We start from the raw sequence: 14,620 nt of genomic DNA, 5'->3' as shown, positions 1-14,620 counted from the left end.
CCATTCTGTCTTTCTTTTTTCTTTCTTCCTCTCTGTCTACATGAGCTATTCTCTCTCTTCATTTAGCGTGCCATTAGCTATCCAAGCTGTTGTTTGTTTTCTTGCTTGAATGTGCTCTTTTTGAACAAAAGAGTAGAAAAACAAGCAACATTAACTAAAAAAAGTCACTAAAAATAAGCCATGTACTGTTTTTTGGTGCGTGTGTGTGTGTGTGTGTGTTTGTGTGTGTGTGTCTCTGTATATGTGTGATGATGGCTACAAATGTTTGCCTGTGTGTCTGTATGATTAGTTGCATGCTTATGAAAATGTGCGTGTGTGTGTGTGTGTGTGTGTGTAAGGGCACTGGCACTAAACTTACTTGGGTCCAGATGTTCTAATTATAGAACAGCTCTGCTGCCTAATGACAGGAAACGCTGGCCCCTGTATGTGTGTGTGTGTGTGTGTGTGTGTGTGTGTGTGTGTGTGTGTGTGTGTGTGTGTGTGTGTGTATGTGTGTGTGTGTGTGTGTGTGTGTGTGCGCGCACAAAAAAAGTTCCTGACAGACACACTAACACATCGACTGAATGTGCGTGAGACCAAAACATGAATGAAATTCTCATCATTAACCTCTTGAACCCTGATTTCCTCCTCAAATTGTCCCTTAACTAGTTCTAAAATGTGATAGAAACCTTTCCTCTCCCTGATTGCATCATATATATTGTTTATCAGTTAGTGCCAGCTCTGCATAGAAGCTTCATCATGTTTATACTGAGTGAAATATTCCAAACCGAGACTTGTATTTTGTTTTATTATACACACATATCCCCTAAATTTAGCCTGGCATATTTCAACATTGTTGCATTTTTATTTGGCATTTGTTTTTGTAGAGTGATTTCTTAATCTTTGTAGTTAGACTAAATCTCTACTCTTTGTCATGACCTCAGTTTGAATATAAATATATAATAAATACGCTCTTTTCCACAAATCACCATTTTCATTTATCATAATAATAAAAAAATGATGTTAAATATACAAGAATGTGGGTTTACTGAAGAAAATGTGTGTGTGCATGCTGATGAAAATGTTCCACTTCAGATGCTATTTTAAATAGAAAGAATTTAAAATAGCATCTGAAGCATATTTACTGACACAAGTTAAGATGGTAGTGTCAGTTTTGGACACACACATACAGTTCAACACATATAGTAAAAGTTCTCTTCCCACTTCCTGTCAGAAATGGGAAAAAACATCCTTGTAATGAAATGTTAACCCTCATGATGAACACACATATAATGATATGTCTTCAGGCTAATCAGCCCACAGTGATGAGAGTGGGAGAGATTATTAAACCTCACTCTTTGATTCGTGGTCAAGATAGTACAATCAGATGGTGCGCTTCATTATGCTTGAAAGTTAGGCTCTCTCTATCCAATTGAGAAGTGTTAGAAAGTGATCAAGATAGTGTATCTGATCAGATGTTTGATGCCAACTTTCTCCCTCATTTTGGTCAGCATTGAGCTTAAATACACAGTCCTTCTTACATCACACAAGTCATAGTGGTAGGGATAAATGGTTGGCATACAAAGCTCAGGACACTAGAAACTGGTGTTAACGTCTTTCATGTCGCTAAAACTTGGCTGAAATTAGGGGAGGATTGTTATTGGGTTTGATATTTTACACATGGATCCACCTGATTAAAGAAGAAGTCAAACCTTTCTTGTAGCCTTGTCTCATGTCAAGATGAATGTGCTTATTGTATGAAAACATGGCAAAGATACAATAATATAAAACCTAATGGGTTGTCTAACAATTCTTATACCTCGTAGGCTTTAATGACAGGCAGTTATAACTCTGCGTGTGATGTGTTGATCTTCAAAAAAAAAACAAGTGAGTCATTTATAACCTTAAGGCCTTAAAAAAAAAGGATTCCATCACTGGCTCTAATAAGTACAACAAATCAGGATTCACTTACAGAAAGAAAAAAAAAAATTGTGCTAAGAGTGTTTTCTCTTTTTGCTCATGGAAGGTTTGTTTTATTTTCTTTTATGTGGGCTTTATGATCGCCTGGTCCGTGAAGAACAAAAGTTTCTCTCAAAAAAGAAACACCAGTCAACAAAAATCCACAATAATAATCAATACCCACCAGTCAATAAAAACACCCTGATGGAAACTTAGATTCATAACAGATGCATGTTTTTTATTTGGTCAGTAGTCGCCTTGATGACGGTCATTCATGTCCTCTCTCTCTCTCTCTCTTTCTCTTTCTATCTCTCTCCTCGTTACCATGGTAACAAGATGTCAATTGATGTGGCATCTCCATCCTCATCTCCAACTGTCCTCTCGATCAGAGCTCCGTAACCACGGAGACGGGATAGAGAGGAGAGTTGTTTTTCTTTGTGTGGCGGATGGAGGCTCAGATGGAGGCGCCGTCTGCTGCCGTGCCTTGCTCAAAGGCTCCTCGGGGAGGGTCGCAGGGGAGGGTTTCTCAATTCAAAACAGCAACAGCGTGCTCGTAATCCCTTTTTTCTGACCTCAATTTCTCAGTGCGAGAGAGAGGGATACAGGGATAGTATTAAAGAAAAAGAATGAGGGGATGAATGAGAAGGGAAGGAAAAGAGGATGGAAAGATGACACAAGACAAGAAAGGAAGCAGGGTATGACAGAATGGTAAGAAAGGATGGAGGGAAGAGAGGAGGAGGAAAGGGGAGACAAGGAGAGAAAGAGCAAACAGGAGGAGGGAGGAAAAATATAAATAAAAGAAGACAAGGAAAAAGAATGTAAAGACAGTAAAGGTGAAGGAGTAAAGGTAGGCTGAAAGAAGGAGTGAACAAGAGGGAAGATCAATGAAATAATAAAATAAGGAGAAAAGGGACGAGGAGATGATGAAGGGAACAAATTAAAAGGGGATGGGAAGGAAAATACAAAATAAAATGAAGGAGGGAAGGGAGGGCAAGGAAATAAATGATAAATAAAAAGAATGAGAGGAAGGGAAGGAAAGATGAATAAGAGGAAAAGAGGGGAGTGGGGAATGGAGATTGAGAAACAGAGGGGACGAAAGAAATTAAAAGAAAAAAGAGGGTGAGGGAGAAATGAAGGAAAGAAAGAGGGGAGGCGAGGAGAGAGAGAGCGAGCACCAATCGTGTAACAAAACAGGACGTGGTCCACTTCCTGGATGTGATCATTACATCACTTCCCCTGCTTGTGTCCAGCCACACACACACACACACACACACACACACACACACACACAGACACACACAGACACACAAAGTAGGATTGTGGGTGTTAGACAGTTTAAGCGGCTTTAAAGGAGAAGATACAGAGACGTAATCTGACTCTTAATTCTTACTGTCTCATCTTCGTGTGTGTGTGTGTGTGTGTGTGTGTGTGTGTGTGTGATTACCCAGGATAATAACATGAATGTAGTTCAGTGAAAGTACAAGAAGCTTCTCTGCATTATATAAAATGATTGAATTAGATGTTGGCGTCTCTGCCGTCCTCCATCTTTTTCTGTCACTCATCTTTTACGTTAGCTGTTCTCTTTTGCTTTATAGTTGCCTTTCCTTGAATATGATATTGTTTTTAACATTTTATTATTATTATTTTAACAAAGGCTTAACACTTGTCATTTCCTATCCTTTTCATTCTTTTTCCATCTCAGTCCATTCACTTCTGAGTCGTCGTCTGTCAATCAAACTGCATGGGCGGGATTGTTTCTTTTCAATTTCTGTTGATGCAGTTTGGGCTCTATTATTCTTAATGATAAAAGGCTTTTGCCTTCTATTATTAGAACTGATGAAAAGTTTAAAAGCAATTTTTTGGGAAAAAATTTACAATTTTCGCTTTATTCTGAAAAATCGCTTGATTGTTTGGAGCTTCTAAAATGTCTCATATGGCAGTAGCAGCTAAAGTGAAGATATTTTAAAAATGTATTTGTACTATAAAGTGGAGAACTGATAGAAGTTGAGGTGGCAGTTGACACCAAGCGGGAACCAGCACGGCTTGAAGCTGAAACCGATGTGAAAGTAACTTAATGTGTAATGCCATCAACTGCCACTAGAGGCTCCAACTCATGTTCAAACAGCCTCAACTTCTCTCTAGAAATACTACTAATACTTTTTTCAATGAGCCATTATGGTTTCAATCGCTTAATTCAGACCCTCTACTGAGTATGTTCGTGGTCATTTTGGATATTATTACTCTGTTAATAAGAATTGAAAAATTAAAGTAGCTTTGATGTCCGCCATGAGATCAACAGCTGTAATTGACAGTTGGCTCACCAGCCCCCCCCCCCCCTTGTCTACGGGATTCGTACTGCGTTGGAGTGTTGTTACAAGATTTCAGCAAGTAAAATAGAACTTGATAACAATATCTGCCCTGTTAGCACAATCTAGCTAACCTAGCTAATGTTAGCCCTAGGGCTGGGTATCGTTAAAAAAATTATGATACCAGTACCGATGCAAGTACCCTTAAAGTGATACCGATACCAATTGAGTATTTCATTCAATACCCATCATGTGATAGACGCCACCACTCCTCCACATCTAAATGATTTGATTTTTACACAGATGTGATTTTCTTTTGAATAAAAAACTAGATTTAACGCACAGAAGAATAATAATTAAGTCTACTGAGCATTTATCTTACCTCAAGTAACCCTGTGTGACGTGTTCACTTCAGAAGACGTTGGCTTTGTTGGCGTCACACCTCGCTACGTCCATCTTTACATACAGTCTTTGATTGAAACTGAGTTACTAGAAGAAGTTGGAGTGGCAGATATAGAGCCTTGTAAATGAGATTACGTTGTATGTAGAAGACGTTGAAGTAGATGTTGAAACCTAATTACTGATAGAAGCTGAAGTGGCAGTTGAAATGAAGTGATAACAAGAGTGTATTGACTTCTTGCTTATGGAGAGAAGTTGGAGGCTTTTCCATTTACTTCATCACAGTCACATTTCTTGAGGCATCTAGTAGCCAACCTGCCACTCAAAACACTTCAGATCAGACTTGTACATTTAGCTGCTTCTGCGTCCACTTTCACACCAGCTGGATGTTTAACATTGTTTGATTTTGGTTGGGAGGCGCAGCTCTTATGTTTCAAGTCGGTCCCGGTAAACATTGTCTTCAAGACTGTAATGGCTCATCATCATGGCTGCAGCCATTATCATGGGAGATGTAGTGTCTGAAACATTCCCAGTTGGGGAAGGTGTAAAATGTTTGATTACACAGCAGAGTCTGGCTGACAACAAGTCTACAGAGGATCTTTAGTGAATACGGAGGTTAGAAAAGCACCGGAGCCCATTACTGTTTTATCTGCTGTGTGTTTCTATACAGAGATGAGACCCTTATGTCTACTTCTGATGATGTTCATTTCAAACAAGGCATGAAAATTACTCTATTTTTATTTTTCAGTTTTCAGTAACATTTTAATGTTTGTTTGAGTGAGTGTGTTTGATTGACAGAAATAAAGAAATACTTAAATCAATTTGATGACAGGACGTTTTTCGGATCATCGTCAAGCTGTTTGATCGTGTGTGTCTGTGTGTGTGTGTGTGTGTGTGTGTGTGTGTGTGTTGGGGGATGGGGGAAGGCCTGCAGTTAATTATAGAGTTTGGTTGGAGACCAGATGAGAACAGTGGGGCTACACAGCTAAAACAGGTGCATACACACACACACAAGCACACAGTCACACACTTGATTTTTTCGCAGCATGACCACTGTCCTCATTTCTGTCAATCAGAGACCATTTATTACCATCATCACCGTGTGGGTGTGTGTGTGTGTGAGCGCGTGTGAATAAAGGTCTTCAGTTGCCATTTACCTTACATAAACAAAAAGTTAAAAGTGGTAATATCTGTCGCAGTCTCTCATTTAAAAGTAAAGCTTTAATGCATTAAATGTCATCTCGTGGTTATGTGGTAATGAAACAACATGGTCTTGTATATCCTGTCATTTGGTACAAGATAAAACAGTGAGTGTAGCTGTAGAAACAGGTGTGTACCATCACATGTTGAACACAGATCCATCGGTACATTTCAAACGAGCAGCGGTGTGTTTTCCCTTGTGGTCCGCTTCATGCTGCGAAAGCTGTCATCTCCACTTTGTTGTGGACTAAACAAGAGGAGAGTCTCAAGCAAACCGGCGCATTTGTGGTGTAAAAAGACCGACCGCAGGACTGTGTTAGCACTAGCGATGGAATTTTTCCCCGCCTGAATCATCAAAGCGGTAAAGAGTTTAAACAGGAGGTGGGCTGCGGATTTTGATCAGTTTCCTTGTTAGGAAGTGAGTGGAAACAAAGCGACCACAAAGAATCCATGTCGTTGTTTTTATACGTTTGTCGGTATTTGTAACATACGATACGTCCGGAAACGACATGTGTTTACGCTCAAGTGACAGCACCATCTAGTGGCCACAATAATTATGACTCTTGTCCACCATTCAAATAGCAAAGTCTATATAGGGAGGAAGTCAGGGTAGATGGACTGGTAAAAAAACTATTGCTTGTTTCATGTTTCCAAAAATCATGAACATTAGATTCGTTTTAACAATTCCCTAAAAAATAAAGCTCCCCTAACCTTAACCTTAAGTTTTCAGTTTAACCCAAACCATGATCATTCTCTAAGTAAGTGATATTTGTACTAAAAACCTAACTTAACCATGACCACAGCTTGTTACATCATAAAACAGATTTATTTCTCAATGGTTTTGGAATTTACAGACAATTTATTAATCAAATATGATTCTATGAAAAGTTCTAAAATGACATAAGTTTTACTTTATTTATTAGATTTGCTGAATAGATGAAAATACAGTACAATATTGCTCATAATCAGTTATTTCTTTCTGCTATTTGTGACTCTTGGGAAGATGGAGAGTTACCTGTCTGACTTTAAGTTCACAGATGTGTTATAATAAATCAGTAAAAACTCAAAAAGCACCAGAACTAAAAGGCAGTACTGTATTTTCCTGGTTTAGACTCACAAAACAAAACTACAGTTGTTAAAGTGACCCCACAATCACAGCATTCAGTCACTGCTTTTTGTAATTTGTCCTTAATAGCTTCTACCATGATTCTCTAGCAACTGACATTTAACCGGACCAGATCATTTGTCTTTTTTTTGGCCACAAAGACTCGTTGTTTGCCTCTTCTGTAAGTTAAAAATCACTGCTCTGGTAGGGACTATGTATGTATGCTTTAATATATAGACTCTGTTCATAGTTAGTGTCTGCACTATACATGCACAATGATAAATCATTATAAATAAGATAAATAAAAGTCCTAACTGATCACACACACACACACACACACACACACACACACACACACATACACACACACATACACACACACACACACACACACACAGAGCCTAACTGTATTAATAGGAGTCTGTTTTGTGTCAGGCAGGTCTTAATAGGATCAGTGTGAGAGACATGGAGCTGTCTGTCAGTCTAAGTTCATTAACTGATGATAGATAACCTGTTCTCTCTCTCTGTGTGTGTGTGTGTGTGTGTGTGTGTGTGTGTGTGTGTGTGTGTGTGTGTGTGTGTGTGTGTGTGTGTGTGTGTGTGTGTGTGTGTGTGTGTGTGTGTGTGTGTGTGTATGAGAGTGTATGAGAGAGGGAGAGGGAGGGTGAGAGAGAAATATGTGTGCTTTTAAGAATGTGTTTTCCTGCTTGTGTGTAAATTCTCTCTCTCTCTCTCTCTCTCTCTCTCTCTCTCTCTCTCTCTCTCTCTGGTGTAATTTATAGCCCTCAATCGGAGGCCTTATCAGGTGCAGGACACATGGACGCCTCCTTCTCTCCTCCTCCTCCACGTCTTTCAACTCCCCGCACACCGACTTGTATTTTTTCCTCTCCTCCTTTCCTCTCTCCCTCCCCAATCTCTCTCCTTCCTCTTACTTTTCAATACTGAAGGATTCTCTCTTTAATTGCTGTCCTCCTCATCCTCATCCTCTCCATCTTCACCTGCACTTCTCTCCCATCTTGACCAGCTATCTTCAGACACTCTTCTTCTACTTTAATTTGATTTCTCCTCTGTTCTCTTCTTCTCAGACTTATTTTCTTTACTTTTTGAATACTATTATTGTGTTATGTATATTTATATGTTCTATATATATATTTATGTATATTCCTCATAATCCATCCATCAAAGTGTATGTAAAATGTCAAACCAGAAAAATCAAGTGTGTTCCACAAATCAGACTCATTATATGAGTTTGTTCCCCGTATCCGAACTATCAAGTATGTGTTCCCTGAATACAACTGACCAATTATCTGTTCCCAAAATCAATCTGACCTAAATCCAGCTTTTAAAGGGTGTGTATCCCCCCTTAACCCTACTGATCATAATGTGTTCCCTAAATCCAGCAGATCAAGTGTGTGTTCCCTAGATCTGACTGATATGTTCCCAAAATCCAGCCAATCATAATGTGTTCCCCCATATCCAGACGTGGCCCTAAATTTCACCTAATTTTAAGGTGTGTTGCCTAAATCTACCTGGTTCCCTAAATCCAACTGATCTGAACATAATCGCTTAATACATCCTATCTCATGTTACATTTGAATTTGTCATTGAATGTGTGTCCCCTAAATCCAATTTACCATCACTAAACACACTTAAATTCTATTCTATTTTATTTTATTCTATTCTATTCTATTCTATTCTATTCTATTCTATTCTGTTGTAGAAATAGAAAGCCTAAAGGTGCTTCTGTTGAGGTAGAGACTTGTGGTTTGACTTCAAAAGGCTTTTTGTAACTGAACCACTTTATTTCTATTGTGCACACACACACACACACACACACACACACACACACGGACACAAACACAGAGAGAGAGAGAGACTCGTACACCCTCTCACACAGATAAGCTGACATTCCAAATGACTCGACAATGAATGTAAGCTGCTCGCTATACACACACTGACACAATGGAGAGCCTATTGAAGAGAGATTTGTGCATTACAATACATGAGACGACTGTGTGTGTGTGTGTGTGTGTGTCTGTGTGTGTGTGTGATGGTGTTTGTGTGTGTGTTTGTGTGTGTGTGTACTGTAAGCGAGAGCTGTGTTTGCACATTTCAGTCGACCTGAATGAACTGATCTACCTGTCATGTACAGAGAGGGATGTATTTAACATCCCTCTCTCTCTCTCTCTCTGTTAATGTCAGTGTGTCTCAACCTCTGTGCGTCTGTCTTCACACACAGACGACAAAGCAGGTTGTTTGTCAGTGTGTTACGTCTGATCTGACACCTCTAAGTTAAGCTTTGGATATGAATCGTAGTCTCCTATGTCAAAGAAGTATATATTATTTATCTAGTACTTGTGCATCCTGATTCTCTGGTATTAAGACACAGTGATGCATGGTTGCATTTATTAAACATCTCATGAGAAATCTCTTCATTTAAGCCCCTGTCAGACAACGAGTCAATATGATCATTTATAATGTCACTCAGGTCTCATGTCTAAATAGGAGCTCAACTCATTTCTATGTAAAAGTCACAGCAGTAGTCTTATACCTGGTTATATTTCTACACTTCCAACACACTGCACACTGCACAAGCCTGAATAGAATACTCAGAGACATTAAATGCACATCCTGTCATCATTTATCACATCATTATCATGTTATAAATACAAATCACTTTTTAAGCTTTACACCTCAAAACACTAATATTCAAAATACAACAAACATTTACCAAAACCACGACTGTTGTGAATTCCAGTTCCTTAACAAATTATACAGTATGTGTACCTGTTTCTTTCTTTCTTTACTCCTTCCTTTCTTTCTTTCTTTTTCTTTCTTTTCTTTACTCCTTCCTTTCTTTCTTTCTTTTTCTTTTTTCTTTACTCCTTCCTTTCTTTCTTTCTTTTTCTTTTTTCTTTACTCCTTACTTTCTTTCTTTTTCTTTCTGTCTTTACCCCTTCATTTCTTTCTTTCTTTCTTTCTTTCTTTCTTTCTTTCTTTCTTTCTTTCTTTCTTTTTCTTTCTTTCTTTCTTTTTTTCTTTCTTTCTTTCTTTCTTTCTTTCTTTCACTCTTTCTTTCTTTCTTTCTTTACTCCTTTGTTTGTTTATTTGTTTGTTTCTTTATCTTTGCCTTTTTATTTCTTTTTATTTCTCTTTATTCCGTTCTTTCTTTCTTTCTTTGTTTCTTTCACTCTTTCCTTCTTTCTTTCTTTCTTTACTCCTTTGTTTGTTTATTTGTTTGTTTCTTTATCTTTGCTTCTTTATTTCTCTTTATTCCGTTCTTTCTTTCTTTCTTTCACTCTTTCCTTCTTTCTTTACTCCTTTGTTTGTCTATTTGTCTGTTTCTTTATCTTTGCTTCTTTATTTCTCTTAATTGCGTTCATTCTTTCTTTCTTTCTTTCTTTCTTTCTTTCTTTCACTCTTTCCTTCTTTCTTTCTTTCTTTACTCCTTTGTTTGTTTATTTGTTTGTTTCTTTATCTTTGCTTCTTTATTTCTCTTTATTCCGTTCTTTCTTTCTTTCTTTCTTTCTTTCACTCTTTCCTTCTTTCTTTCTTTCTTTACTCCTTTGTTTGTTTATTTGTTTGTTTCTTTATCTTTGCTTCTTTATTTCTCTTTATTCCGTTCTTTCTTTCTTCTTTTCTTTCTTTCTTTCTTTCTTTCTTTCTTTCTTTCTTTCTTTCATTTTTGTTCTTTCTTTCCTAATATCATTGACATCCTCCATGCTGCTTCCTTTTGTCGTTGTACAATGCACAATGTTATATTTCTTTATGGGCAAACTTGAGATCAATAGTCACATCTATTGATTGCTGGTTTCACTTTAAATCTCGATCCAAGAAGTTAAAGACTTGGTTTCATTATTCATCATTTATCTGAACACTGAAGCACACAACACAGGTACAGCTGTAAGCTCAGTCCAGCAGTGTGCAGCTGTATCAGGAATCAAACCTGTGACCTCAGACAGCACACACTGACCTTTGACAGATCTGACATCATGGATGCAGTGTGATGACAGAGGGGGGATTAGTGGCCTGTAGGAAGCAGACCATTAAATTTCACAGACACATTAAAGGCTCTGCAATCATAATCAATAATGTTTAATGACATGGAGCATGGAGAGGTAGTGATTTACACTGCTGGAGGTAATTATAGACACAATGCAGTAGTAACATGTAGCGTTGAGTGTTGGTGCGTGTTTATGGTGAAAGTGATGAGAGATGTTGATCATGTGAGTGATAGAAATGTGGATGTGTGGGCTAAGGACTTTTAGTATGTCAGTATGTGAGTAAATGAAACGCTGGGGGGATTTTTTCTCATTTTGTTTAATTAATTTATTTTAACTTCAACTTTTTTTTATAAATGATTTTGTGCTTCTTGGTGTAATTTTCAACCTATATGATCGCTCAACTGTACTGTAAATGTTCTATAAATATAAATATGGATCTCTCTTTCTCTCTCTCACAGATATGGAGGAGAGAACGAGTGCAGGGTCATGGGCGAGTGGAAGTCGCTCTTCCAAGGTAACACGCTGCTATGACAACAATAACACTACTATTACTAGTGATTACAACTACTACTGTTAAATGCAGTTTTTACTATGACAACCATTCCTGCTGCTATTAGTAATTACAACAGGATAGAATGAAGATGAAATAAGTCATTATTCACCCCCGTGTGTGTCTCTCTCTCTTTGTAGAATTATGCAGATGGATCTCAGTACATGGCATCACATGACAGCCTCTCACCTCCGTACGCCAACTCCAGGCTAGCAGGTACGCTACAGACTGCCTGTGTGTGTGTGTGTGTGTGTGTGTGTGTGTGTGTGTGTGTGTGTGTGTGTGTGTGTGTGTGTGTGTGTGTGTGTGTGTGTGTGTGTGTGTGTGTGTGTGTGTGTGTGTGTGTGTGTGTGTGTGTGTGTGTGTGTGTTGTCATTATTTTGCACTGCACTTATTTCTTCCAGTGAACTTTGGATTCACTGCTGCGTTGGGTTGTGTTCTGATGCTGTGTATGTGTGTGTGTGCGTGTGCAGAGAATTAGTGAAACACTAGTGTACACTGGAGGAGACAGGTCATCTGGCATGCAATTTCTCTCTCTCCATCTCTCTCTCTCTCTCTCTATCCCCTTGCCCGCCGTGTGGAAAACGCCAGGCAGCGTGTGCTCATTTACCCATGATGCTCTCTGCCTCTGGCTCTCTCTGATGTGGCGCCAGTTGTGAGCAAATGGCCACTGACACAGATAATCTGCCTCCCTCTCTCTCTCACTTACACACACACACACACTCACACATAGACATATAAACAAACACACACACACACACACACACAGCACAGAGCTTAATTACCTTTGACTGGATGCATCAAATATGGAAGACGTCAGCTCTCAGCTATCTCACTCTACCTGCTCATTCTCAGTCTCGCAACTCCTGATTTTGGTTTGAGATCTGTTGTGAAAACCTTTAATTTGAAGCCAGAAAGTCGGAAACAGGTGTGTGTGTGTATGTGTGTGTGTGTGTGTGTGTGTGTGTGACAAACTGCTACCAACATCAGCAAAAAGACAGCACTCATAAATGCACAATATGGCCAATAGTATGTGGACACAAATTCAATACAGTTATATCATATGTGAGTCATTGTCACATTGTAACAGGAAGAGGGCTTTCCTCAAACTGTTGCCACAAAGTTGGAATTACACTGTTAAAATGTGTCTAAATTATAATTCAGATTTCTCTTCATTGGAACTAGTGGTACAGTGATCGACCGCTTAGTATAAAATCATTCACGATGCTGTTTAAATCATTTTCTTATAGTAACCAAGTAGTCCACTCACAGAGTGTTTATTTTGGAGCTTTTCATACATCTCAACTAAAGCCTGACCAATATATCAATATGATCAGCCGATATTGTCTTATCACAGATAGATATCGGTATCAGTATATATGTTGTCCGATATGCGCCAATATTTTCGGGCAGTATTTTATGTATGTTTGATCCTTTTTCTTAATTCAAGTTTAATATATACGTACATATGTTTTCTTTGTTGTATGTGTGTTATTACTTATAGGAATTTATAATGATTACATTTCCAGTGGAGTTTACAGTTTCAGTGCACTGTGTTTATAGTTAAAGTGTAAAATATCCTGCCTCCATTACATATCTTTGTCAAGTGTTTGATAGCCATATTTTTTTTAAATGTGCGTTCTGTATATATAAGATTATCGTCCAATATATATATATCTGCATTTTTAAATAGTGAATATCGGCATGGGTCCCAAAAAATCCAGTATCAGTCAGGCCCTAATCTCAACATATGGGGGAAAATAAATTAATTCAACTATAATAATTACAATTTTTTTTACTTTACTTCCATGACACATGTATGATACGTACCTATTGCCTCACAGTGACCCGTCTGCATCTTGCTAGTTTTCTGAGGCTGCTGCTGCGTGCACACTGAAATCATGACAAGAAAAAAAGAAAATCATTTTCTTTCAATCAAAAACATTGTTTACTTGAAGCTCATGACAAAAAGCCAAAAAAGAAAAAAAAAAAGAAAAAAACAATAAAAAGAATGAAATGAAAGCACCTTCAGATTCCTTTTAAAAACATCCAGTGTTTACTCTAAAAAATAACAGAAAAAAATGTAATATTAGGAAAATAATCATTGTGGAAATGGTTTAGTTAGTCGAATTCACACTGAGAATCTATCTAAAAGTTGAGAGTTTTTGTATCTTTTGCGGGAGTGATCCATTGTGTGCGCGATGTGTTGTGACAGTGTTGTGATTATGGTACGTAGCAGCACAGGCAGCGGAGGAAGAGACGACCCCAGAGTCAGAAATGGAAATATTCTATTCTTCATCTGGCACACGGGAGCCGCAATTTACTTTGATAATGATAACACTAAGAGACAGAGACAGCCGTGGATATGGAGCGCACACACACACACACACACACACACACACACACACACACACACACACACATACACACACAGCTCCACCATCGCCAACAGTGTTTCCAGAAAACATCCTCTTCTCCTCTTCACTTTCCAGCCGTGACTGTTGTGGTTTAACAGAATCATTTCTCAGTCAAGTCGCTCTGGTAAAATCTGATTGTCTCCCGCGTCTGTTGGGCTTTTCTGTCACTCTCCGACTTATTGTGTGCCCTGATGGAAAAACGCACTGTTTCACTATCAATATTTAAAACCGCCGAGCTTTCATTAAAATCACTGATGCCGTATTTGCCCAGCTGCATGTGTTAGAGAGTGATCTGACCTCACTCGTTTCCCACTCCAAAGCCGCGCAAACAGAGAGGGAGAAAAAATATTCATGAGGTTTTTCATTTTTAAAGCTTAAACTTGACTTCCTCCAAAGCTATCGTGATACACTGAAAAAAGATGGTGTGTACGTTGTTGTCTTTGACAAAACTAGAGTCAATTTGGCCTTTTTTGTCAGCCTAAATAAATGTTTTAACATATTTAGATTGTACGCAGATTGATAGAAAGTTTGGACAGCCAAATGATTTTTTGCAAATGGGATCCAAAGGTTTAAAAATCGATTCGGATCGGATTTCTACAGATGTGTCTCAGTCTGGACGCTCTGGACGCTTAACTCTGATTTCAAAGTGTCTTTCGTGTCACTTGCAATATGTCATACGGAGACAACGTTAAATCTGGCTG

The 14,620-nt window shown here is 38.3% G+C and overlaps 1 protein-coding gene across 1 annotated transcript in view; it reads left to right on the top strand.

Annotated features, from left to right (window-relative positions):
* LOC133994919 (transcription factor 4-like) overlaps positions 1–14,620 on the top strand; it is a 215,649-nt gene that overhangs the window by 49,190 nt on the left and 151,839 nt on the right. The window contains exons 4-5 of the mRNA XM_062434159.1: positions 11,411–11,466; positions 11,643–11,718. Coding sequence (XP_062290143.1) covers positions 11,411–11,466; positions 11,643–11,718 — 132 coding nt within the window. The remainder of the gene's footprint in view (positions 1–11,410; positions 11,467–11,642; positions 11,719–14,620) is intronic.

Source organism: Scomber scombrus, chromosome 15, assembly GCF_963691925.1.
Source record: "Scomber scombrus chromosome 15, fScoSco1.1, whole genome shotgun sequence".
NCBI classification, from domain to species: Eukaryota; Metazoa; Chordata; class Actinopteri; order Scombriformes; family Scombridae; genus Scomber; species Scomber scombrus.
Note: the sequence above shows the minus strand (reverse complement) of the source record. Positions and strands in the feature narration are given on the sequence as shown.